General features: G+C 40.6%; 2 protein-coding genes across 5 annotated transcripts in view; both read left to right on the forward strand.

Moving 5' to 3' along the window:
• Nucleotides 1-583: 583 nt before the first annotated feature.
• On the forward strand, nt 584-5008 carry rxylt1 (ribitol xylosyltransferase 1). Its single transcript, XM_044035187.1, has 6 exons — nt 584-831; nt 983-1171; nt 1908-2010; nt 2183-2497; nt 2634-2804; nt 3816-5008. The coding sequence occupies exons 1-6, from the start codon at nt 684-686 to the stop codon at nt 4216-4218; spliced, it is 1329 nt and encodes a 442-aa protein (XP_043891122.1). The 5' UTR covers nt 584-683; the 3' UTR covers nt 4219-5008.
• An 847-nt stretch (nt 5009-5855) lies between these two features.
• Nucleotides 5856-24513, forward strand: part of srgap1a (SLIT-ROBO Rho GTPase activating protein 1a) — a 71136-nt gene continuing 52478 nt past the window's right edge. For all 4 annotated transcript variants that reach the window (XM_044036404.1, XM_044036405.1, XM_044036406.1 and 1 more), the window contains exon 1: nt 5856-6571. In XM_044036404.1, coding sequence (XP_043892339.1) covers nt 6508-6571 — 64 coding nt within the window. In that variant the 5' untranslated portion in view covers nt 5856-6507. The remainder of the gene's footprint in view (nt 6572-24513) is intronic.

Genomic DNA, 24513 nt, shown 5'->3' on the forward strand with positions numbered 1-24513 from the left:
TAAAAGTACACCAGCGTAACACTTAACATAAATAATAAATATGTAAAATGCGATGTGCGAGTAAGCAGAGTTGTACCCTCGTATCGTTCAGCTCAAAGATGTCATTCCTAACAACTCTGACTACTTTGACAGCAGACGTTATTTGCCCCTTACCAGCGGAAGGCACAACCTCCTTAGCTCCGGGGAAAACCAGACTTTTAACCGCGTGTTTTGTTGTCTGCAAGTATGCGGATAAAGCACCGGGACGAGCGTCTAAAGGCATCATCTCTTTTGCAAAACAGAGGCGTTTATCCCACAGTAGGGAACGCGAGCTTGCATAATTTAACCAGACTCTTGATCTGCGTTACCAAAAAACCCTTCCGCTCTCAGAACGTTCCGCTCTTTGTGACGCCTGAACCAAGTGCCCTTTTAGTTTATCGTTGAGTATCCGGATTTATCGAATGATTATATCGGATTTTTTATTTAAAAAAATGTACAACATATATAACTAGTCTTTAAAATTGAAATTTTAGAGCCGTAATGAAAGAAATAAAAAACAAACTGAAATTAACTAATAATATCAAACAGGCATTTTTCTAGGCCAGCTATTTATAGGGGTCCTCGTGATGTAAACAAGTGTCCTCCCAAAAAAACGGTGGTGAGCTACACAATGGTGACATGATAAGGAAAAAAAGAAAAGAAAAATGAAAATTCCAAAAAGAAAATTATTCCTTCTAATTATTTTTGCCTATGTGGCATTTTCACTCTATGCGGCATACAGTGTCTTCTTCAGCACTAAAGTCATTTCCCGTGTCCACAGGGTGGTGAAGAAAGAGTCAGGAGCACCCTCGGGTAAATTTTCTTAACTGTCGTCTAGCCATGATGACATAATTCACACTCTTCTAGACCGACAGCTAAAAGTACCTAAGACAGATAACTTCGATGCGCGTCAATACGCTAAATTCTTATATTATACTGAATAATGCTTGTATTGTGTTTACAGGTGTTGTCAGAGATGGCGGTGCTGTTGCTCCATTTGTTGCAGATGAGTGGAATCCGTGGGAGGATGAAGAGGTGGAGTACAACTCTGCTCTGAGCAAAAAGAGAGAGGCCTTTAAACAGCACCTTAGTCGAATTGATAAGAACAAACCCCAAAGATTCAAAGTCCAAGTGTGGGGGAAAGCTGCCATTGGTAGGTTTTTAACTTGGTTTATAAAATAATGTGTGACATCTGGTTATGCTGTTACTTCACAATTTGTAGTTTCCATGTGCTTACCCATCACATTAGAGTAAAAAAAAAAAATATGAAAGGGGACTTTAATATTAAAAAAATAAAAGAAAATGTTTATAGGTTATATAAGTTGCTGTATCTACACATTCCTCTCTTTAATACCAAAATGTCTTTGTAGGCTAAATATAAACATTTTACCTTCATGAATATTGTTTTCAATGCAAGGAAAAAAACAGCTAATAACTAGCCCACTTGCATAAATAAATATAATTAGGTTTGCCTAACGTTTGTATGGTGTGGATGGAAAATGCTTGAGAATACATTGGTGAAGAGTGACATGTTTTCTTTAATTCTTTCTATTGTCCAAAATGAAGGAGATATAACAAAATACTACATTTTTATCCATACTGTAAATCTATATTAAAAATGTACATTGCAATTTTCAAAAGAAAATAAAGCAACATCTCTAAACAAGTGCGTGGAGGGTTTTAGTTTACATTAGAGTAAGGGCTACAACTTTAATGGTCCTTGAGGAAAAAAAAATGTATACATTTATTTATCATTTTTACATGTTAATACCAGGAATGTCTACATATACAGTGAGTATATGGCAGTGGAAGCCTTGCAACATATTACTCATTACAATATGGTACAACATACATTTACTTCAGAAGTTAACCATCTTTATTCTTCTCAGGACTTTACCTTTGGGAACATATTTTAGAAGGACCACTCAACCCTACTGACAAGGTGGCCCAATGGAGAGAGGGGGAGCTGCAGTCAGGAAAAATTGATTTCAGGTGATATATCACTGATGTGATCTTCCAAAAAAAGAAAAAAATCTGCTAAGCCCAAACATACAATCACAGCTTCTGTGAAATACACCTCAAAAACAAACAACCATTGATGAAGGCAGAAAACTGTTACACTGATTATTTCTCTCTCCATCCACTCTTACCTCTTTGTTGTTAGTTTCTACACAGGTCCTGCTGTTGTCCAGGGCCATGTTCCTCTGGATATGAACAGCCTGGTTCTGGTTCTGAATGGCCGTGAACAGCAAAAGGTTTCTTACTCCACACGATGGTTGGAACATGTCCAAGCTCTGGTTCAGTCCCACACTGTGATGCATGTGGCTGTGGTCCTGCTCGGCAATGAGCACTGCAACAACGCCTGGATCGGTCCTTACCTAAAGAGAAATGGTGGCTTTGTGGAGCTGCTGTTTCTCGTCTACGACAGCCCCTGGATCAATGACAAAGATGTCTTCCAGTGGCCCCTCGGCGTCGCAACGTACGTCACCTTATAGTTCTCTTTGTATGTGTTAGTGTGTTGGCATCGTGTTAGGCATTGATTATATTGTGCATGTTATCTTTTAAATTGATAATGTAGTCTAACATGTTGTTCTGTTTTTGTTTTCTTTGTGCAGATACAGGCAGTTTCCTATGATCAGGCCTAATGCCCAACTGATTACCTCCAACAGACCATACCTCTGCAATTTCCTTGGAACAGTGTACAAAAATTCCTCCAGAGAAACACTCATGCAAGTGCTAACACATTCAGGCCTGGATAAGGACTGCATCACCAACGCTAGAGAGAAGTAAGTCATGACTTAGTAGTATTGTTTAGCACCGATGTGGTCCATTAGACTGATTTTGTAGACTGACTAATGTTGAGAACATTTGTCTAACAAACACCTTCTTACTGACACTAGCGCTACACGGGGCTTTTCAGCCCCTCTTATTAAAAGATCAAGGCGAGAAATAAAAGTGTTTTAATATGTGGGCTACTAAAATATGCATCACATCAAATATGGAAAGCCATTCCCAACACATCATGAAGGAAGTACACATTCTTGGCATCCACATACTGCACACATACTGTACATCTTTTCTCAAGCATGAAGTCTAAACACTGTTTTATTTATTTCAAAGTGGGTCACCTTTTTTATCAATTGATCAATTTACCACAAATAACTGAAGGACTCAAAGAGATCTACAAAGTTATGTGGTTTACTTGAAGGTAGACCTACACATGTCAAATTAGGATTAATTATATTTGGGTGGAGAGGGGTCAAAATGGCTTGTCAGATTCTGATTAGTGTATCCTATTCACTATAATAAGAATATTCTAAAACTGTTCAGGCATGTTGTTAAATACAGCTACAGTTAATTATAGTAGATTATCAGACATCCACCGAACTCAATTAACTGTCAAATTAATTCAAGGCTCCAGAGACAGTAGGAATTACTTTATCTTATTAATGTCTTAAAGGTTCGAGTCCTTACTTATGCTGTTAAAGTTCTTAGCTTTCAAAGTAAACTGCACCGGAGGAATCGTAACTAAAAGCACTATAACTCGAGAAGAAGATAATACCCCCTAGGTTTAGTGAAACCTTATAAGAAATGGCTTCTTTATGTATTTGTTTGAACAGTTAAAACAGCAAAAATTAGTAAGTGATTTTGCTATTGCTTTTATAGAATGTGAAGAACTTTGGTGTTTTTCTATTCTTCTTAGAACAGAATATCTCCTGTTAAGATTTCTGTAAATTAAAATGTAGCTTTTTTTGGCTGTTTAAAAACCATTCTGTTGCCCGTCCATCCTTCCTCAGGTGGCTTCCTCAGGAGACAACAGACAGTTTGAGGCGCTATCAGACTGCTCTGGCCCAGAGTGAGCTCACTCTCTGCCCTGTTGGGATCAACACAGAGTGCTACCGCATCTATGAAGCCTGCTCTTACGGCTCAGTGCCTGTGGTGGAAGACGTATTGACACCTGGCACGTGTGCAGCAGGACCCAGCTCCCCACTGCGTCTCCTCAAAGCTGCAGGAGCGCCATTCATCTTCATCACTGATTGGAAAGAGCTGCCGGCCATCTTGGAGAGGGAGCGAGCACTGAGCCACGAGCAGAGAGTGGACAGGAGGAGGAGGCTCTTGGAGTGGTACGCCAGTTTCCGTCAGCAGATGAAAGAGAGGTTCACTGAGGTCATCGAGGAGACTTTCTTCAAAAACGGCTGACTGTGATGCTTAACCAACAAACCTCACAAAGATGAACAGGGGGAACACTAAACAGTTATTTAATTTCTTTATTGTGGAAAATGTGATGTACTTCTGGAATAGTGGACCTGGTGATGTTCAGTGTAATTCCCGTGCAGGGTATTATAAAGCTGTTGTGTTTGTTGTAATGTTTTAAACTTTTATTGAAAAAAAAAATAAAAGTTTAAAAGTCTTGTAATGGCCTTAAATCCATTACTATATATTTATTATTTTAAATGTTTACTTTGTGAACGTTCTGGGCATTTTGAATCATGAGTAACAAGCTGCCTTTGCTCTTTATATTAGTGTTTTATATCTCTCTGTTTGTATGGATTTAATATTGTGATTTGTTTTTCTTTTTGAAAGACTACAAACTAGGTGTATTCTGAGATGATAATGTGTTTTTAGATCTTGTTTTGAAATGGTACATAGATCTATTTTGTATTGTGAGCAGCTAGAGTGGATGTTGTTTGTGTGGCATGGGTCACCTTTCTGGTGAGAGCAGCAAAAATGACATTTTCGTTTTATTTATCTCAGTCATGTGCTGCATGTTTTTAGACAGTGCAATAAATTAAAATGGAGAGTTGTTCTGTAGTCAGTGGGTGTGATGTCCTGTGCTTTCATTCACCCTGAAGATGGCGCTGTGGACCAATTAGTTTTCAATACCAAGTATTACTTTTAACTCCAGGACTCTGAATGAAGGAGAAAAGCTTACAAACGTTTAAATGTATTAAGCTAACACAGATTAAATAAAACAAAGCAGAAACAATAAGTGCTGTGGTATCTTCAAATGCTGCTTATTTGCATTTTCAAGCTCAGACTTTGAAAACTAATATATGTACATTATAAGTGTAATATTATAGTATAATATTAAATCTATAAATCTTTGGGGACATACCTGCATTTTCTAACTTGGCTGTCTGCCTCTGAGGGATCCCATGTGCTGCCAACAGCACTGGATGCATGTATATTTCATTGCTGACTGTTTTAAATTATAAAGTTATACTAAGGGAACAGCTATTAATTGCAGAAGTCTTCAGACACAGTGGATGTTGAATGTAAAATAATCCTCCAGGACAGGGAAATAGAAGATAAATGTAAAAGATAAAGTTGTATGTATGTATTATAAACAGCAGGAAATATACAAAATAAAAAAATATTGGTCTCCACGAGGACTTAGACTTGAAATGTGATTAGTTTGAGTTTATGGTTCAGCTTTAACTGATTATTATAAAGTTAGGGAAATCAACGCATTGTCCTCAGAAGAATAGCTACGCAAATATCTCATTCTGAGTGTGTGTGTTTCATGTATTGTGCATGTTGTGGGGACTTAGGCCTCAGCCTGTTTACACAGTCACATTATTTGTACGTGTCTTCTTTATGGGGACAAAAAGCAAGTCCCCATGTCGTATATTAATACATTTTATGGTGAAGACATACTGTATGGTTAGGGTTAGGTTAAAGTCAGGGTTTGGTTTAGTAATTATAGTGACGGTTAGAGTAAGTCTCCAGGAAATGAATGTAAGTTAATGCAATGTCCTCTGAAGTCATGGAAACCAGAGAGCGTGTGTGTGTATCCCTCCCTCCCTCCCTCCCTCTTCTTCCTCCCCTCTCTCTGCCTGGCTCCGGCTGCTGTGTGCTGCAGTCGGTCTGTCCTGTCTGCCTCTGAGCCTACCGCTGGGAGTTGGTGGTGGTGGAGGGGGGAAGGAGAAACCGTCGAGGGACAGCTAGCCAGTCAGCCCGGGGGGGAGTGAGTGAGTGTGTATGTGAGTGTGTGAGAGAGAGAGAGCGAATCCCAAACTGGGAACCACTGCGAAAAACTCCACACACGCTCGGACCAGTGTGTGACTTTAGGGACGATTTGTTAGCGCTACTTTGCCGGGAGCCGAGGAAAGCTGCTCTGAAACTTACGTGACAGTTTTTTCCATCTTCTTCTCCTTGTTGTGCAGCTGGAGCAGCGGCAGTAACGACGGTGCTGTTGCTCCCGGAGTTGAGTGGATTCATTGGTTGGAGCAGGATTGCGCATTGGCCCTGTTGTGGTGTGTGTATCTACCGCTTCTCCACGGGGACGAGGAACAATGCCGGAATAACCGTTTCCCTCCGAGTTTGCTCCTTTCTAAGAGTCATTTTTGTGCGTGTGTGTGTGTGTGTCCCTGTTCATTTTCCCCCCTCTTGCGCGGGGATGCGTTGGCTGCTGTAGGATTTGTTGCTTGTTGACAAACAGTTTCCACAAGAAGTTTACAACAAGCTTGGGACACAAGAAGACATAAAATGTCCACGCCGAGGTTTAAAAAGGATAAAGAGATAATCGCGGACTACGAGAGCCAAGTGAAAGGTAAGAGGGGATGTGTTTTGGAAGCGTGATGAAAAAATAAGTGGGACCAGGCGTGTTCATCTCTACCTGCATGCATGAGTCATAGCCTGTGATGTGTTCAATTCCTGTAGATGTTCCCGTCAAGCCAAGTTTTATTTAGTTATAAATAAGTTTTAATAAGTTAGAGTATTCAATTTGTTAAAAAGAGCATAAGAGAAGTTAAAAGCTCAAGTAGAGCAGAAGGGGGGACAAATATCAAAAAGTAAATACAAAAGTGTACAAACCTAAGATTTGCTTAAAAATATGTAAGCATTTTGCATTTTAAAAGGTCAAATAACATACATTGAAAAATACTATAATTAGTAATATATGTACTACTAATAATAATATGGGTTGGTATGAATGGATATGACCTCAGACTTGGTTGCATACAGTTAAAAGCACCGTTGTTTTCAGACTAAATTTAAAAAGTGGGTCAATTTCATTGTGTGCATGTCTGCATTTGAAAAGATGAACTTCATTAGCAGAATAAAAAGACTGCTGTTTGAGTTCAGGAGCACCGGCGAGTCTTTTGTTCGGTAGTTTTGCACCTGAAAAGCACGTTTAATTGCTCAGCAGCACGTTCACCACAGGCCCCCAGCACAGATCACTATCTTTCACAGGTGCAGCCTATCACATCATCAGTACAAGTTGTGTGTCCAATCAGGTCACAGCAATTCAGTGCACGATCACATTTGACTATCACTCACTCAATCTGCTGCATTTTTCTTTATTATGTAACACGTTTAACAACCTGTTACTGTCTGAGCTGGAGTCGTTTGAGGGTTTCTCACAATCACAGGTGGTGTGAGACTTTGTAGTAACTGCTTTGTCTCCACAGGGTTATGCAACTGAAGGGAGGCTCTGTGATATGGGCCATGTATGTTAATGTTATCACGATAAAAAAACGTTCAAATCAGTAATTTATTACAGTGTGTAACCTTAAGGAGGGTTTCTTGGTAAAAACTTGAACATACTACCCTTTACTATGTTTGTCTAAGTGTATCTATAATTGAAATAAAAATAACAGTGGTCTTCTTTTATGCAGACTGCCATGTTTCTACAGCAATACAGCACGTATTTCATGTTTTAAAACGGAAGCGTACTAAACAAATAAGAATGTAGTTTCTGGTATGTGAAGGCCACTGTAGTTCCCTACCACGCATGGGTAATTTTTACACAGTCAACCTTTAATTGGCTGCAATAATTAAGTGATTACTAAATTGACTGCCATCTATTTTCTTAATTATTTAACAGATTTAAGTTCCCCAATTTTTCGGCTTGTCAATCTTGAAGGTATACATATGTTTGTTTAGCTCTATGAAAAATACATCATACAACTGAATATCCTTTGAGGATGTGGATGGTAAAATACTGATTAAGATTATTGCATTACTAACATTTTATGGACCAAACTACAGAAATGATAAGTTGAGAAAATAATCAACAGATTCATTTCTGCCATAATATTTAGAAGATTAAACGCAGTTAGAAGCTTTTTGTATGTGCCGTACACCACAGTTACCTATTTCAGAAGTATGAGGTAAATCATTCAAAGCTATTATGTGTTATTTATCAAGGAACATAAACACAGCTTTGAACTTTTGTTTTAATGCTATTGAAGAAAATCATATTGTTCATATTCATATTCAATCAATTGTTCCCTCTTTCCCCAGATTGCTTTAAACTGAGTGCACACGTTCAGTCAGCTGTTCTCATGGGTAAAGTTTAAGTTTGTTGCTTGGGGGCACCTCAGCAGAATTGGGCGATGGTGCCTGTGTATGTCTCTTTTCTTTTTAAAACAGTTCTTCGCCCTCTTTAGTACCTTCTTGATGTTTCAAGCCCACACACACAGTTCAGAGTACAAGGTTGCCATGTGGCTTGATTTAGCTATTTGAAGGTGATTTAAAGGTATGCCCGACACCCTAATGATACCACCCTAACTTATCTTGTGTCCTCCGTCCCCTTCATGTGCCCCCATGCATGCAGAGCAGAGTTACTTTGCTCCCAAACAGGCCAGCACAGGAAAGCGGCAGTTGCTGCTCCAGGGTAACCATGGGGATTTGGCCCAGAGCCAGTCAGCACTGTCCTATACTTCTGTTAACATTCTGAAATACCAACTATTCACGTCCCCGTATCCAACCTAAATGTCCCCAGAAAAAAGGACAGAGGTTATTAGGGGTCGTTGGGGGTTTAGATTTGGGTAGATGGGAGAAGGAAGCAGTTGAGATTGACGAATTACACGGCTGCATGTGGCCGTGCACAAGTTCTCATTTGCAAGGAATGCTCAGCACCCTTTCTTCTCTCGGAGAATGACTAAGGACTTTCAGCCGATAATAGAAGATGATGCACAGTCATAGGGGATGCTGAAGAAGAGATTACGACGCCTCTCATTTGACATGCAGGACCCAACGGGGTCTTAATAAAACCCCGATGGTGATGAGAATCACTGTTGCTTGATGAGACCACTGGTGCCCCAGTTAATAAATATGAAGGTGTTTTGTTTTGATATGCTGTATCAAATGTGAGGGCAATGCACTGGGGCTTGTCATGTTTGGTTATTATTATTGTACGGATATTATTTTAGGGGAGTCAACATCAAAGCAAGTGCCAGTTTTGCATGAAGTACTGTACGTACGTATGTTTTGCTATGCAAATCGACATTGGTCAGTCTCTTTGAATGTTGCTTTAGTTTATTTATTAATATTTATATTTTGTACACTGACATTTTTGGAGTGTATGTATAACAGCGTTCGCCTTTTGTCACAGATAACGGCGACAAAATACAACTCTGAAGTGTTTCATTAATACTCTAATTAACCACAGTGTGTTTGCGTTTACTCCTGTTGTCATGTTTTACATTGAGAGCAATCAGTAGGTCAAATGAGATTATATGATGCTTTATATGGAATGAGAGCTGCCTGGCTCATTAGCAAGTCAGCAGTTAGCAGTTAAAGAAAATGCTTGGAAACATGGTTTGTTTAATTTTTGCCAGCATTTGGTTTTCTGCTCCTGGTTTTGCAGCTGTTAAGTGTTTTTTTTTTAAGAGTTTCCAGTGATAATGAGTGGAATCACATCTGCAGTGAAGCTGTGGTAGCCAGAGGTAGAGTCTTTAAAGAGAGACCCAAGAAGCTGAACTACAAGACAGCCCAGAAAACAGCTGGAGCTGATGTTGGAGGTTTTGGCCTGCAGTGCACCTTAAAATTAGTCTAATTCTTACAATGATTTTGACAAATACCTGGCAGCCAATTTTGTCTGATCTTAAGCAACAACATCTGGAGCCATATGTCCTGATATTGATAAGTCACATTGTTATTTGGCAGCATTTTTTTCTTGTTGCCACAAGTTTCCATATATATTGTTGGGATTGCTAATTTTGGGCTGAAATTTCATTTAGCAGGCATGTACTTTTAAAATACCTTTCCAACATTTTATTTTTTAACCCTGCCACTCAGAATATATAAACAATGTTGGAAGTTTAAGAAAATTGTCCTTTCACTGAAAACGCTCTGGGTCATGGGAATTATACATTTTATTTTATTTTTGCCAATGGCGTATTTTGACATCTACTACCAGATTTGGCTTGTTTTTGGGAAAAACAGAAAATGTAATATTTGGTTAAGACCGTTAAAAGCTAACTGTGCACATCAGCTGCACGCAATTGAAGTCATTTCAAACCAGTTAGGGTAAGATTGTGGATACACTGGTATTCTGTGTGTGGTGTAGCATAACTGCCTTGTTTTCTCCCTGACAAAGTGTTAGTTAGATGTCAGCCTGTGGCTTGCTGGTCGTGACAGGGGTGGTCGTGACTGCTACAGCAGGACTCCTTGAGCTTCTGACAGGAGTCTTCGTCTGGCTCATCATAAACTCTGCCCCCTTTGACCTGCCCTCATGGTAGTTTGAAATCAGAGCCCTGCCACTCTGCATACTGAAAGAGAGTGGTCTGCAAATGTTTGTGTGCAGGGGGATTACAGGCAGGAAGCTGCTCTGAGGTGGTGTGGTTGTGTATATCTTTCAAATTAAATGGATTTGTCTCGTGGTTATATGCCACATACTTTCTTTTTTTCTTTTTTTTTTAACTAAGCTACATTTACACTACTACTTACCTTTTTCCATCTAAAAATGCATAAACTCTGCTCCAGGTACGCCTCCTGTCCACAGTCCATTTTTCAACCCAGTGAATAGAGAAGTCTGAAAATGCTGTTGGCTTTAATTAAGTTTGACAATGATGATGCAGAGTGTGTTTCCACCCAGTGGAAAGGCACAAAGGTGCACCCTTTTTGCTGTCCATAAAAGAAGACCCTTGCTATTGCTGAGCACAAGTAAGGCCTCTTTCCCTGCTGTGCTTTCTGTTTTGGCCGGTGTGTTGTCACCATTTGAAAGTGACTGGTTAATTCAGTTTCTTCTCAGAAAGGAGCCCACTGGTGCATGACATCAGCCATAACTAAGTGACTCATACTGCGATTGAAAAATAAACTCAAATCACTGTATTGACTAAGTAGCCGCACATGTTCATGTTCAGTTGCTAAAACCGTCCCCAGTGCCAAGTTACCCCACACTCTTTTCTTATGATGTTGGGGCAGAGAGAAGTATCTGTGTGTGGGACCAGAGTGCTGGGTAATGAGCTGGAGGAGATTCAGTGTGCAACTACATTAGCTAATATAAGGTACACATTACTAATTGAATTGGGTATTGAAACAAGGAAAACAGAGGAATTAAAAGTGAAGGGGTATTAAACGTGAAATAAAAGGGAGAGCTAAACGGTGATAAGAGATTTTAGATACTTTCTAAACAACCTTAATTCCCTTGAACCACTGATGGCACCCAGCAGATGGACAGACCGGAAGGCAGAGAGACTCAAACTGACCATCAGGCCATGCTGCTGCCTGCAACCCAGTAAGGCAGGATTAGGAGGAAGGAGATTGGGGGATGGGGAGGGACGGTATGAGGTCAGTGCAGGAATAAGTGAAGGCGGTTGTCATAAGCTCTGCCTTGGTTGACTTCTTTTAATCCATGTCTTTGTGTGTCTGCAGTTGTTTCATCTGCAGGATGTAAGACTTTTATGCTTTAAGTGGTAGCAAACACGCCCCAAGTAAAGTCTCTTGCTGTTTCTTATTTCCTGCGTTCACTTAAACAATGTGACATCTGCCACTTTGCCTTCCTCGTCTTTGTGTCAGTGGTTTTACTTACCTTGACAATCTGTTTACAAGCTGTGGCTCATTGGACGGCTCCATTTCTTTTCAGTCAACCTCATGGAAACCAAGACTGAGCTGTGTGGAGCCCCAGGTCCTTCTCGTGCTCTCACGGTGTTCATGCAATTGTAGTAAGCATTGCTAAATGAACAACTGGCTGACTTGTCAGTCCTTTGAATGACTATTCACATGTGTACAGTGTCACATAGTTCACAACATAAAAATAATATAAAGCTTTTTCAGAGAAGACACCGATGGCAACATTGCTGCAGGTATTGAGGTGGTGTAAAGTGTAGCTTAGGAATCAGTGAAACTGCATGCAGTGCATTGACATGATGCATTCCTTAAAAGAACCTTTTTTCACAGGTATTTTTAGATATCACTGCTTACTTAATTGTCCTCGCTACAAAAATAAACTTCTGGAAACGTCCTTTTTCTTCTTGGAGTTTACCAGCTGTTGGCACTAATTATGTTGCATTACTGCCCTCTTGTTCATCTTCTGTCTTCTTCTTAATGTCATCTTCTTCTTCTCAGTAGTTTTCTTTTCACAAATCCTCTTTACATCCTGTTGGAAATGGAGTTTATCGATAAAAAGGTGTATGTATCCCTACATTTGAATGAATCAAATTGGTGCAACATCATTCCCGCCTCCCTCTACCATAAACCCTCTTTCCTACCAACCCCCGTAACACTGATGAATGGAGGTTTAATTTACTGATCTTGCATATAGTTCTCTTCTCCTCCCCCATTGTTCTTTCGTCTGCCTTGTCCTCGTGACTGAGGGCAACAGGCTTTGTGCTCCCCTTGTAATCAATAGCCAGAGAACAATCTCTAAAGGCACAGCTGCCATGTTGTGTGGCCCTGAGGAAAAGTTTAAAATGAACAATACGTCAACAGAATGTACCCCTGTAGTTATTTTACTTATTTGAAAATATAAGGCAGTCTCCTTTCTGTGGGCACCCCAAAATATCTACTCTGTTTAATGTCTACTCCTCCATATATCTGTGGTTTCCTCAGTATGTTCAGTCTGTCTTTAGTTGTGCAGAGAAGAAACTGGACAGAGTTTCCCATGGTCCCGGCTCTGAGCTTATCGCCCTCACAATGAGAGCTCATTGTGGGTTGCGGCAGTAGTAGTAGATCCAAACCCGAGTGGGCAGCCATTGTCGGTGTTAGACCAGTCATAGAAAGGTCTTGTGAGCTCTGTCCAGAACTCTCTACCACCCTCCCTCGTGATAGAATCCACACTCAGCAGATTTACATGACATTAGATAAAAGTAATTGTAATTTCCAGCTAAAACTGGACTTGTATACATAGAAACACACCTAGATAAAACAATTGGTAGTCAAATTATCACAGCTGGACTCAGGCTCTCTGTAGATTTTCTATATGTGCGAAGCCTGGTCTTTGACCTGGAAATAATAATAGACACTGGTACACAGAAGAAAATCTCTGCAGAAGACCTCTGCAAATATGGACAGTGTGACCTGGGGCCTAGGTGTGAGGTGTTTGGGTACAAAAACTATTTACATTTAAAGATCCTGTTAGCCATGTTCTTCTACAGCCTTTCACACTGCCAGTGATCACTTATGGTGGATGTTGTCAGTCTTCCTTTTCCTGTGTTATGTTCCCACTTACTCACTTCTTAGGCTTCAAAGAGAGTTTCACCACAGCTAGCATCAACATTAAAATAAACTTATCATGACAGATGGAGATGAATATGTGAATATGAAGTATTTTATATTCCCCTTTTATCCTTTGGGGATTTTATGAAGCTGTTAGATTCCCTAGAATCTCTCTTTACTTCCTTGCACTGCTAGTCAGCTGTTACCACAGATAGTACAATTATTTAATTGTCATGAGGCATCGTGTCATGTGGTTATTATGCAACAGATGAAAAAGCTGATATTTCTTTAGATTTTCTTCATGCCTATGGCTTACTGTCGGATAAAGGCAAATGATGCAGCTGAGTCATCAACTATTTCCGGCACATATACATAATCACACACAGTAGCCTCGTGTATTCTGGAAGTTGATCAGTAAAATGTTCCATGCGCTACTACTCGTGTTCTCTTTCTCTGCTTTGTTTCTACCCTCTCAATGACCCCCTGCTGGCGGCCTTCTGTCGGCAACGACTTGATCCCCTGGTCACCCAAACACTGACCTCTGACCTGAGCCCCTGGACCTCAGCCATGTCATTTCTCTTCACTTGGATGGATGTGCCCCTCTCACTGAATGGTTAATGAATTTAATTTTGAGCTTGATTTGAATATGCTATCTGCCTGTGAAGTAACTGATAACTGGCAAATCTGTTTCTGGACATTATAGCTTCTGTTGTGACTAAAAAATATTGAATTGATTTTTTTCACCACTTCATAAGACACAAAGGTGTGTCTGTTAACTTGTTCACAAACACTTTGAGTAGTCAGGAAGGCGGCATTAGAGCTTTCTTTTATTGACATCCATGGACATTTCGAGAAATGCATTTCCCTTTTCTAGTATTTATAACTGGGGCACCTACGGTTTGTTTCCTGAAGGAACTGGCACAACCGCAACACTGCACTTCCCAGTTCTAGGAAAACTTTGCCGTGTCATTTCTTATTCTAGTGGATGTTTTTAGGTTAGGATGAAGTGGAGCACATTGCTCTGAGCAAGAAGTCCCTGCAGACTCCTGACAGGCTGCTTTATTTAATAGGAGTGACATGCAAAGTTCTATTTTGACATTCAGGTCTGATGGTTCAGTAATTTCCATCATCGTGGAGGAGGATGACGGAATTACTGAAACACCATTATATCTGGTGAATATGTTTGTTTACAATGATTGAAAATGTCAGCACAGTCTGTCTGTGTATGTGTGTGCATATACTTGTTCAGTCAGCTCAGTGTGGACAAGCCTCATATATCTTACTTTTTAATCAGACTGTGAGAAGGAAGCTACCATCTCCCCTGGGGTTCTGTGATTTGTTCTGGTTAATGGCGTGTCAGAGGGACGTGATGCATGGAAACCTGGCTAGGTGTGTGGTGCATGCATGGTTGACTGTCCTGTGGTCTTACACCCGTACATTATGAAAGGGTGGCTTCTTTCTCCCCTCTCTCTAACAAAAAAGAGAAAGCCCCAGTCTTGCTCACTGTAGTGTGGAGAAACAAAGAGCAGTGAAAGCTGATCTGTCTGTTCTTTTCTTCTTCTTCCCTTTTTGTCTCTCGCTCTTGCTCTCTGAGCAGCTGCCCTAAGGTCAATTACATTTTCTGGCCATGCTCAACTCTCATCACATGTGATCACCCAGAAGCGCTGGACAGAACCTTCGTGGTGTTGCCTCCTGCAGGCAAAGCTGCTGTTTGATTCTACCTGTCTTGCCATGTCAAGTTTGTGTACCGCAAGGAAGATGACAAAAGCATCTAATGAGATGTACTGAAAGACATTTTTTCAGTGGAAGACATGTCATCTCAGCACCCAAGAGAGTGTGCTTAGAGTCTAAGAGACGTGGGAAGGATTGGCAGCTTAAGCTTCCCCGAGGGTAGTTTGGAGAAGATAACAGCACGTAACTCTGTCATTTCCTCCATATTGGCTTCCACTATAATTATCTGGAAATTAGGTCTTTGTGAAACCTCCTGATCCCCCCTTTTTATGTGTGTGTGTGCGCGTTTGAGCTGCTCATGTTAGCCTGTCTTTGGCCTCTGGTACCCTGCGAGGAAGGGCGGTAGGGGGTTGTCACTGATGACTTCCTCATTCCCCACAGCTTGGCTTTCACTGCAGATGCCTTGTGAAAAATCAGTCCCCGCTGGCTGTGAGCAAGTGTGTGACAAGGGGACTGATTGGTCCTCAGGCTACGTCGGGCTACGATGTGGGATGCTGTGTGGGCGCTTGGTCTGAAAGCTGAATGGTTCGAAAGAGTTGGATGTGATTTAAAATACAACTGTCTCTATTAAAGCCAAGAACACACTTCACAACTACCATAGCCAGATGATCGCTGTGCATCCCACACTACATGATGTGCTGTCTTGTGATTAGATTTTGAAGTTGCTGTGAGTTCACACACTTTGCGAACGTTCACTCAGAGTTGCCAACTGATATTTTTCCAATTCATCCAGGTCAAGAATGAAAGAAAGGAAAGACGCTTTCAAGAATATCACATGTCCAGTTGTTGATTGATTCAATGACAAGGTCACAAAATAGTCAGCAATACCAGGATTAGTTTAGCTCAGCTTCATGTCTGCGGGTCAACTGTAGAACGCTTACTGTGGCAATCTGTCACTTTTTTGATGATGTTATCCTGTCCTTGTCTGTGATTGGCTGAGACAAGAATAGTGCGATAGAGAACTATCTTTGACAAGCCAGTGGTATGCAAACGTCAGCCAAGTTTAAGGTAGACCTGTTATCAAGTTAGGACAACAATCCATCAACACATTCATGATTTGTGAGTTGTGTTTTTTGTTTTTGTTTTTTTCCCCCTCACAAACCTGCCCTGCTGGTGGTGTTTTTAAATGTGTAGTTCACAGTCTGACAAACATGTAATTATCCTGCCTGATTCTTCTCCCTCCCTCATCTCAAGATTCCTTTGTCAGGTGAGGATCTCTACGTTAGATCTTGGGAGTAGGATTGTGAAGCAAATATTTTTCCATGTCTCGGTTTAAACCACCAAACTCTGCTACACTGCAGTGAGCTGGCTGTCTCCTTCACGACAGCCTCATTATTATGCCTTGCAGTACAGCTGAGGCCTTACAAATGTTGCATCAGATGGAGACCAAAAAAAAACAACAACCAGCGTTTCTTTTGACATCACCTGTAACTGTGGTTGATTGCAACTCAAGAACCGCCGACCAACCCACCCCCACCATCCACCAACTGCCATTAATGCTCTGCCCAATCCTCCACCCCAGCTTTGGCTATGGGCATCATTGCTGAAATGCCTCCACGTGGCTATTTTGACCCCAACTACTATGCCCTCAATCCTCAGCCTGTGAAGCCAGACAGAATACTGAGTACAAAAATAAACAAAAGATTTCTTGAATGTCTCGGAAGTGCTCTGGCAAACAACATTAGTAATTGTGTTGAGATGTTTAGCCTTGATTATGATGTAATATTTTAACATCTTACTTAAGAGTTTCTTCCTGTTATTGGTGATTTTCCCATCAGGGAATTAGAGCCCTATATGAATACGCTAACACTGGCAGCACTGTTGATAACGTAATGAAAACTGTGATTTGTGTGGCAGATAAGAGAGGAGCGATGGGTGTTTGTATTTATATGAATGAATAGCGGATAATTGTACATTTGGTTGAACTTGTTTTTTTATTACTGGGGGAGTTATAATTATTCTGCTTTTATACTCCCCAATGTCTATACTAAAAACAACTTGTTATACTGTCATATAAATTGCCATTAAACATATGTTATTAACCGTGCCTTTTAATTAAATCAAGAAAACTATCATGGACATGAGCAGACAGACAAACTTTAACCCTCAGACATCATCCATGTTTAATAAGGAGCATTAGAATGCATGAGTTCAGCCTCCGCAGTCTCTTAAGTGTGTCTGTTTACATGAGACTAAAGTCATCGCCAGGAGCTGTTTTAGCTGTCACAACCCAGTGCATCAGGTGGGAAAATGCATATTTTTTGGGGCAAGTTTCTGCTTTTTGTTCAATGTTTTCACCCCGTCTCCTTCACTTAAATGTTTGAAATAGCACAGATAAATGAGTCTTTGTTTTTAATGCCGGACTGCCATTTTTCGCACTAGAAAAATTGGAAAGATGACAAACTTCAATGCACAGACATAGAAGAAAATGACGCAGTCCTAAACAAACATTAAATACATCCTATTAACACCCACAAGCTGGAGCACACAAGGATGCAGTGTCCTGCTTGGAGTCTAATTTGAAGGCATTACCCCTATAATCAATACTGCCTGTGTGTGGAGACAGTGGTGTTTGTAAAAGTATTTTTAGAGGAGGCTGAATGGGCATGTGTTTGTGCTTCTCAGTGTAAATGATAGCACAAACTTGGTTTCAGCCAGCTGCTGCTTTGGCAACAAGTTATTCACCCCTTTATCCATCCTTTTTGACCTTGAAATCAGCCTTTTTTTTCTTTAAACCTCTTCCTGGAAAATCCGAACGGGTGGCTGGAACAGATTACATATTTGAAAGTCTTTTTCATGAGATTTATCTTTGTCATTTTTTTCAGAGGCTCTTTGGTGGAAAATACATTAAATTTTGGGGAAATATTTTGAAAAACTCGAGTTTGACGTCAGAGATAAATAGAATAAGGCGGAAAGGTTCCTGCTAAAGCAGATCTGAGATTTACAGATGAGCAAAGAGTAGCAGATGGAAGCGTTTGTGTTCAGTCTAGAAAGGACTTTCACAATTGTCGCGCACTGAACATTGGCATTTTCAAGCGCGCTTACTCTTTTATTGGACTGTCTGGTCTTTTCAGTCCATAGAAAACAGTTTTTCAGCTAATTATCAGTCTTGTAGCATTTCTGTCTCTCACACAATTGCACTTGCTTTTTCAGTCTCCCCAGTGGGCTTGCAGCACATGTCCATGCCTCTGGAATTAGAGGCCTCGTCTTGAATAGTAGGGCTGTTCCTCCGCGGTCCTTCCAGCTCCTCTGCTGGCGTAACCCTATCAAAAGACCAGAAACCACACATCCTGCGAGGTGCTGTTTTTTGTGGCTGGCCAAGGGGTGGAGCACAGTGAGGGGTGGTCAGTGACAAGAAGGGAAACACGTGACTGGTGGGGGGGAATCATATTTTCTTTGCTCTTTAGTGGATACAGTGCAAATGATGAAGGGATAGCTGATGGTTCCCATGTGGGTTTTTGCTTTGAATTCATGGTATTTATGCAACCCTCTGATGTTCTCGGCTGTGCAAGTTTGAGGTTGGCCGCTGCCCTTTCTGCCTGTGGCACACACGTGCTGGCTGGCTGTTTGCTCTGCTGAAGGTGTCATCAATCACCGACCCAACCACAGACAGAAATGAGTAGGAATCAACAACATATCACTGGAGATGAATCTGTTCCCTCCCCACGATAAGAAAACAATCACATACAATTTGTATTTGGCAGTGATGGGCTTTTAATCTACTTCATGTTGGCTTATGACTGTTTTGGAAAGAAGCTGTTCTTCATGAGGTGGTGTCCTCCACATACCCCGATGCAATATACGGGATTAGAGTTGCAGTGCGTCCCAATTCAGAGTTGGCCTTTTTGATAATCCATGCAGCAGGCATGTTGATGGCCAGTGAGTCCACCACTTTGGTTTAGCTTCAAACTGCTGAAACGATTGTGAGTGGATTGCTCTGAAATTTTACCTAAACATCCATTGAGTACATCTCCATGCACAGTTGAGGCGAGCCATGGTTGTAGCTCGACCACACCATTCCAATGGACATGTGTCATTGTGGCAGTATTTACTAGCGTCTAGCGGGGAATCGATTTATTGAATGAAGTGTGTCCACCTCGGCTGCATTTTCAGTTTGTTTGTATTAAGTGATTTGTGGTTTAGCTGGCGGCTCGTTGTTAGCATGTCTAGCACCATTCCGACTCTTCCTACCAAGTTACAAACTATTCAAATCTTTAAGCTGACAGAGCCTATAATTGCACTCCTCATCAGTTAAACAAATGTACTGGTCTGTATTTTTACTGTTATTATTACGATTATTTGTTATCTTGTTCTCTTCTGCACCGGCTTCTTCTATTATTTCAGAGTTAAACTGGGGGTTGGGAGCAGTGGTGCATGCACAGAGCCCCCAGGCCAGTTTGAGTCCAACTCTGGTCCTACTGAACCTGTACATGCATGCAATAGTAATTTGACTCCCAATTGCATTATCTGGGTGTGACGGTCTGACTTTGAGAAGTTTGATTCAGTACCTTTTTAGTTGGTCTAAATGTTCATATGTATTGTGAAAGTCAGGTTTCAGTCAGATTAGCACAGGAAGTGTTTGTGTTTTGTTTCCCTTAATGTAATAAACCATGATTGAGGCCAAGTGGATGAATCATCCTGATGATACCATTACAGTTTCCTTCCATCACAAGATATTTTTTTCATAAATTAATTAGGTTACAATCAAATATCAATATATTAACATTCCCATAATCCCCAATTTGTGTGTTAAATATTGGCATACATACAGCTGAGAGTATGCATAATACAGCCTCGCGAGTATAGCCTTGTTAGGATCGCTGTACTTTCAGTCATTTTATTGACTCGGGGAACATTTATTTTAGCATTTTATGTGATTTATTGCAGCATTATAGTCAGTTATATTACACACTGTCAGGTGACTGTGAGTACATCATCCACAGAGATTCTGAACTGAAAATTGTGTCATTCCAGACATGGAAATCATAGCTAAGTATTGTCTTTATAGAGTAGACCCCAGTTTCACACAGTGATAATGCAGGCTATGAAGCGTGATTAAAGCACAAACCACCAGAAGCTTTTTTGTTTGTTTGTTAGAACCTGTTCCCACATTAACATATTTTTGAAGTACACAACCTCCCCACAGATCTTTTATTGGACTCATAAAAAGATGGATTATGCTAATCACAGGGCAATCTTTTTGCTGGTATTTGTTTTCATTATGTGGAAAGCTGAAATATTTGAGCATGAGAAGGAGAATGAAAAACTGCCTCAAGGTGTGCTTCTCCCTCCTCTGCTTCGGCTATTATGTAGAAATTATTGAGGAGAGCTGTCAGCTGAAACTGTATCAAGAACCTCAAAGGCTACATCTGTCCCTCTATACTTTCCTCTGACCCAACGGTGCCACAGTGTCCCGACTGTGGGAACACGTTGTCATCTCAAACTGGCAGTGGCTTCAGCTGGCTCCAGGCCATGGAGTCCCTGCCCAGCTCTGGTGTCTCCACGTTGCTGTGTGGGAAGACACGCGAAGGAGCAGGCATTTAAAATAGAGATGTTGCCTATATACTGTGAAGGGAGGCAGATGTACAAACACTTAAGTTGACAGCTGATTCAGGGTGACAGACATAGATGTCATAACCCAGCAAATCTTGATGGTCCTGCAAACAATTCTCTCCCACTGATGTCTTCCATTTACCACGTCGTCTAGCAGTGCCATTTAAGCCATTTTGCATCATTACGCACTGTCATTACATTTTCTTCATACCCGTGTGTTTGAATCGGAACAGCTTCATGTGTTGCAATTAAACTGATCCTAAATGACGGACTGCTCTGTACAATGATGACAACAACAATAATAATAATAATAATAACAATATTGATACATTTTATTTGTATAAATTATGATGTAAAAACTGTAACAACATTCTTAACAATCACATAATCTTTGATAATGCAGGAATTAAATGACACCCAAAACATGAAAACATCATTAGGAACATATTATGATAATTATGGAAAATTCACTCCTTCTCAGCTGAAGCAAACGAATATGGATCTGTGCAAATGTAATTTATCCTCCTTTACTTCATTATTCTTGAGAAGGCATTTAATAACACAAAAGTATTGCTTAATAACTACAGCTTTTATTTTTCGTCTTGCGATAACAAATGGCTTGTATTTGTTTTTTTTGAGTGTGTATGAAGGTGCGTGTTTCTGTCAAGCATGTGTTTGTTTGTTTAAAAGTACGTCTACTGCGTTTGTCGACTCAGAATCTTGTTGTGAGCAGTATTGTGAATATATTTACACAGTGGTAGGGTTTTAAACTGTTTCTAGTTAATCATCCTTCCATTTGCCATCAAAGTCGCAGTTTCTCCTCTCTCCTGTGAGTCAGAGCTTCCATGGAGTACTTGCACGTTTCCCGTCAAGTTTGTTTTGTATAAAAAACAAACTTTGTGTAGAAATGTGTTCTTTTGTGCTTACAACAGCTTTATAAATGAGGCCCCTGGTCAGCGCTTGGTGCCATCGGAGGCCACTGACTAAACAAGAGCTTAGAGCAAACTGCCCAGTGTGCAGTGTAGGGAGATCAGGAGATGCACAGGGGAACCCAGTGTACGGGTCTTGTCAATGACTAAACCATCAAACCCTGTCAATATATCTCCAGTGACAGTCTGTCTGCATACCTGCAATGTACTCCGTCACAGGGGCACTTCCCTTTGTAAGCTGTTTTTAGGTTTTTGAGTGTATGCAGGTGTGTGTGTGTTTGTGAGGAGCCACATTGTGCATTTATTCATTTATATGCTCTGCTGTTCTCCATGTTTCCTTCCTGTCTGCTTGGGGCCCTTTATCCACAGCTTCTTAGAAACAACCCCCCACCTCAACACCCATACAAGCAGGCCACATAACTTCTCCCTTTTCTTTAGGTTCGTCTTTCAGAGATTGTATTATTCAAGTCCTAGCCAGCACACTACAGTTTCCACTTGTTTACTGCATGGGGAGGAAAAGATCCTCGTAGATGAAAAGCCTGTGCACCTCAGTTCCAGATGTTTCTCGTGCAACGCTGTTTTTTTACAGGCATTTATCTCTTCAGTTGTCCGACCGCAGAATTTTCATAGTATTGTTACCCCAAACAAACATCCCAACTGTAAGAGCTGTAGGCCTGCCCAGCCAAGTCTATAGCCTGAGGTGAGCTTTGTTGATAATGAGAAGGCGACTAGCTGCCTTGACATCTGAGCTTTAGCTCCTTTATCTGTCCCATCACTAATATCCCCAAACAAAAGCACATAGGCAAGCCAGGTGCAAGGTGAGGTGTCGTTTTCCATTAGGAAAAAACACAAGTAGTATTCTGGTATTTAGATACTCTAGGTCTTTCTTTCTTTCTTTCTTTCTTTCTTTCTTTCTTTCTTTCTTTCTTTCTTTCTCTTTTGTCAGAGCAGCTGGGTATGGTCCACAGATGAACAAGAAAAGTGGATGAGGTCTGGCCAAGAGACTGAAAGACATTAATGTATTTCTCACAGATTCTGTTTTCTCTGATGCTGAGCCACACAGGCGTAACCACGTCTTGTCTATAGCCGTACTATTCCACATTTTTTATTGTTGGGGGTTACTCTGCTTGAAATGTGTGAGTGTCAAATTCTTTCAACCCCGTGGGCTTAAAAGGTGTCTTTGATAACAGTTAGCTTCTTTGCATGTGGCCAGCTGTTTACTTCTTTGATTCACAGCAGTTACAAAAAGAGTAGTGACCCAGTGTTATTAAATATCAGCTAAATGTGTTCCTCTCAATTCATTTCAAATAATTGAATTCCCAAAACAAATCCATTTAAATGTTATTTGGTTTCCACATGCTGAGTTTGAGCTTCTGCATACTTTTTCTGAACTTTTTCTAAGACATTTGTAAGATGTGGGATGATAAAAAAAAATAAAGAACTATGGAGGGAAAGATGATACGACAGCTGTGTTTTGACAGAATTCTTTGACGACCGGCTCGACTCGCCTCAGCACAGCACAGATAAGTTTCTTTTCCACAGGCCTAGTACCTGGTACCAGGTACTTTTTAAGGTTCCAAGCAACATGCGTCACAAGTACTGAACAAATATTTTTAATATTTTTAATTAACTGATTCTAGTGATTCAGTTACACTGAAAACTAATCACTCTTTTGTGGGTGTGTTGTTTTGTCGCGTGTAAACAAAGTCACCGCAGTTTCATGCAGTGATGACTCCGCCCATGTTGAGTAGGTATTTTTTGTAGTGGAAAACCAACCTAAACCGTGCTGTGCCGTGCTGAGGCGAGCCGGGACCATAGTGGAAAAGGGCCTGCATGTACAAAATAAGAGCCACATATCAGGTCTACAGATTTGAGAATTTGACATCCAAAAGATTTTAGTGTGGTGTTCAAACAAAAAAGAAGCATTGGCTCACACATAAAGAAGCAGACCTACACATATGCAAACTACACATCCAGCTACACAAATTTCAGCCGGACCAAACACATCAGACTGGTGTCCAGATCAAACAGAATGTCTAGATGTTTAACAGCAGCTGAACAAACAGCCCAGCCTCTAAAGTGTGCTTACTTATCCCAGCGTTCAGCAGCTCACTCTTATTTTATTTGGATCAAAATGGTCGTCCTTACAGGCCATCACAATGTCAGCTGTGATTGATCTCTCCTGCTCACTGTAGGCTTCATCTGTAGGGGAGTTACCATGGCTTTTTTGGCTCATGTGCAATTCAGTAGAGCTGAATCTAATAAAAAGAGATTGTACTTATTGAAATAATATATTTAAATATTACATCATTCAACGACCCTGACAAAGATGTTTATTTTCTTAGTCAGACTCGTCCAAATTTCTGTTTCTTGTATTTGAACAGTCGGTACATTGAGCTGCCGTGACACATGTGTTAACAAATCAGAATAAAATTGGAACAGCAATCAAAGAATTATGAACCCCTGGACCTTGCTGGCATGTCATGTTGGCTGTTTTCACCTTTGTCACCCAAGCTATGTACTGGGGAGGTGTGTCTATGTCTGTGTGTGCTGTGCCGGACATCTTCACCAGTCCAAAGGGCTGTTAGTTTTAAAACCTGCTTTCAGGATTTGTGTCAAAATTAGGTTTAGGTTTGGCATTTACTTTGTGGTGGTTAAGCTATGGAATGTATCATGCCACATTACGAGTCCTTTCAAAGTTTGCAGGACAAAATTATGTACATCATTAGTGTAAAATAATCTATCGCCTCTTTTACAACCCATCTAAACCTGGAATTAAACTGTTTTGTTTTGACCCATGGAAATGGGAGTTCATGTGAACTGCTCATCGTCATTCGCTCAGTATGAATGTAGCACCAGTGAACAAACCCACCACTGCACATAAGTTGCTGTAAAA

Source organism: Solea senegalensis, linkage group LG10, assembly GCF_019176455.1.
Source record: "Solea senegalensis isolate Sse05_10M linkage group LG10, IFAPA_SoseM_1, whole genome shotgun sequence".
Taxonomy (NCBI): Eukaryota; Metazoa; Chordata; class Actinopteri; order Pleuronectiformes; family Soleidae; genus Solea; species Solea senegalensis.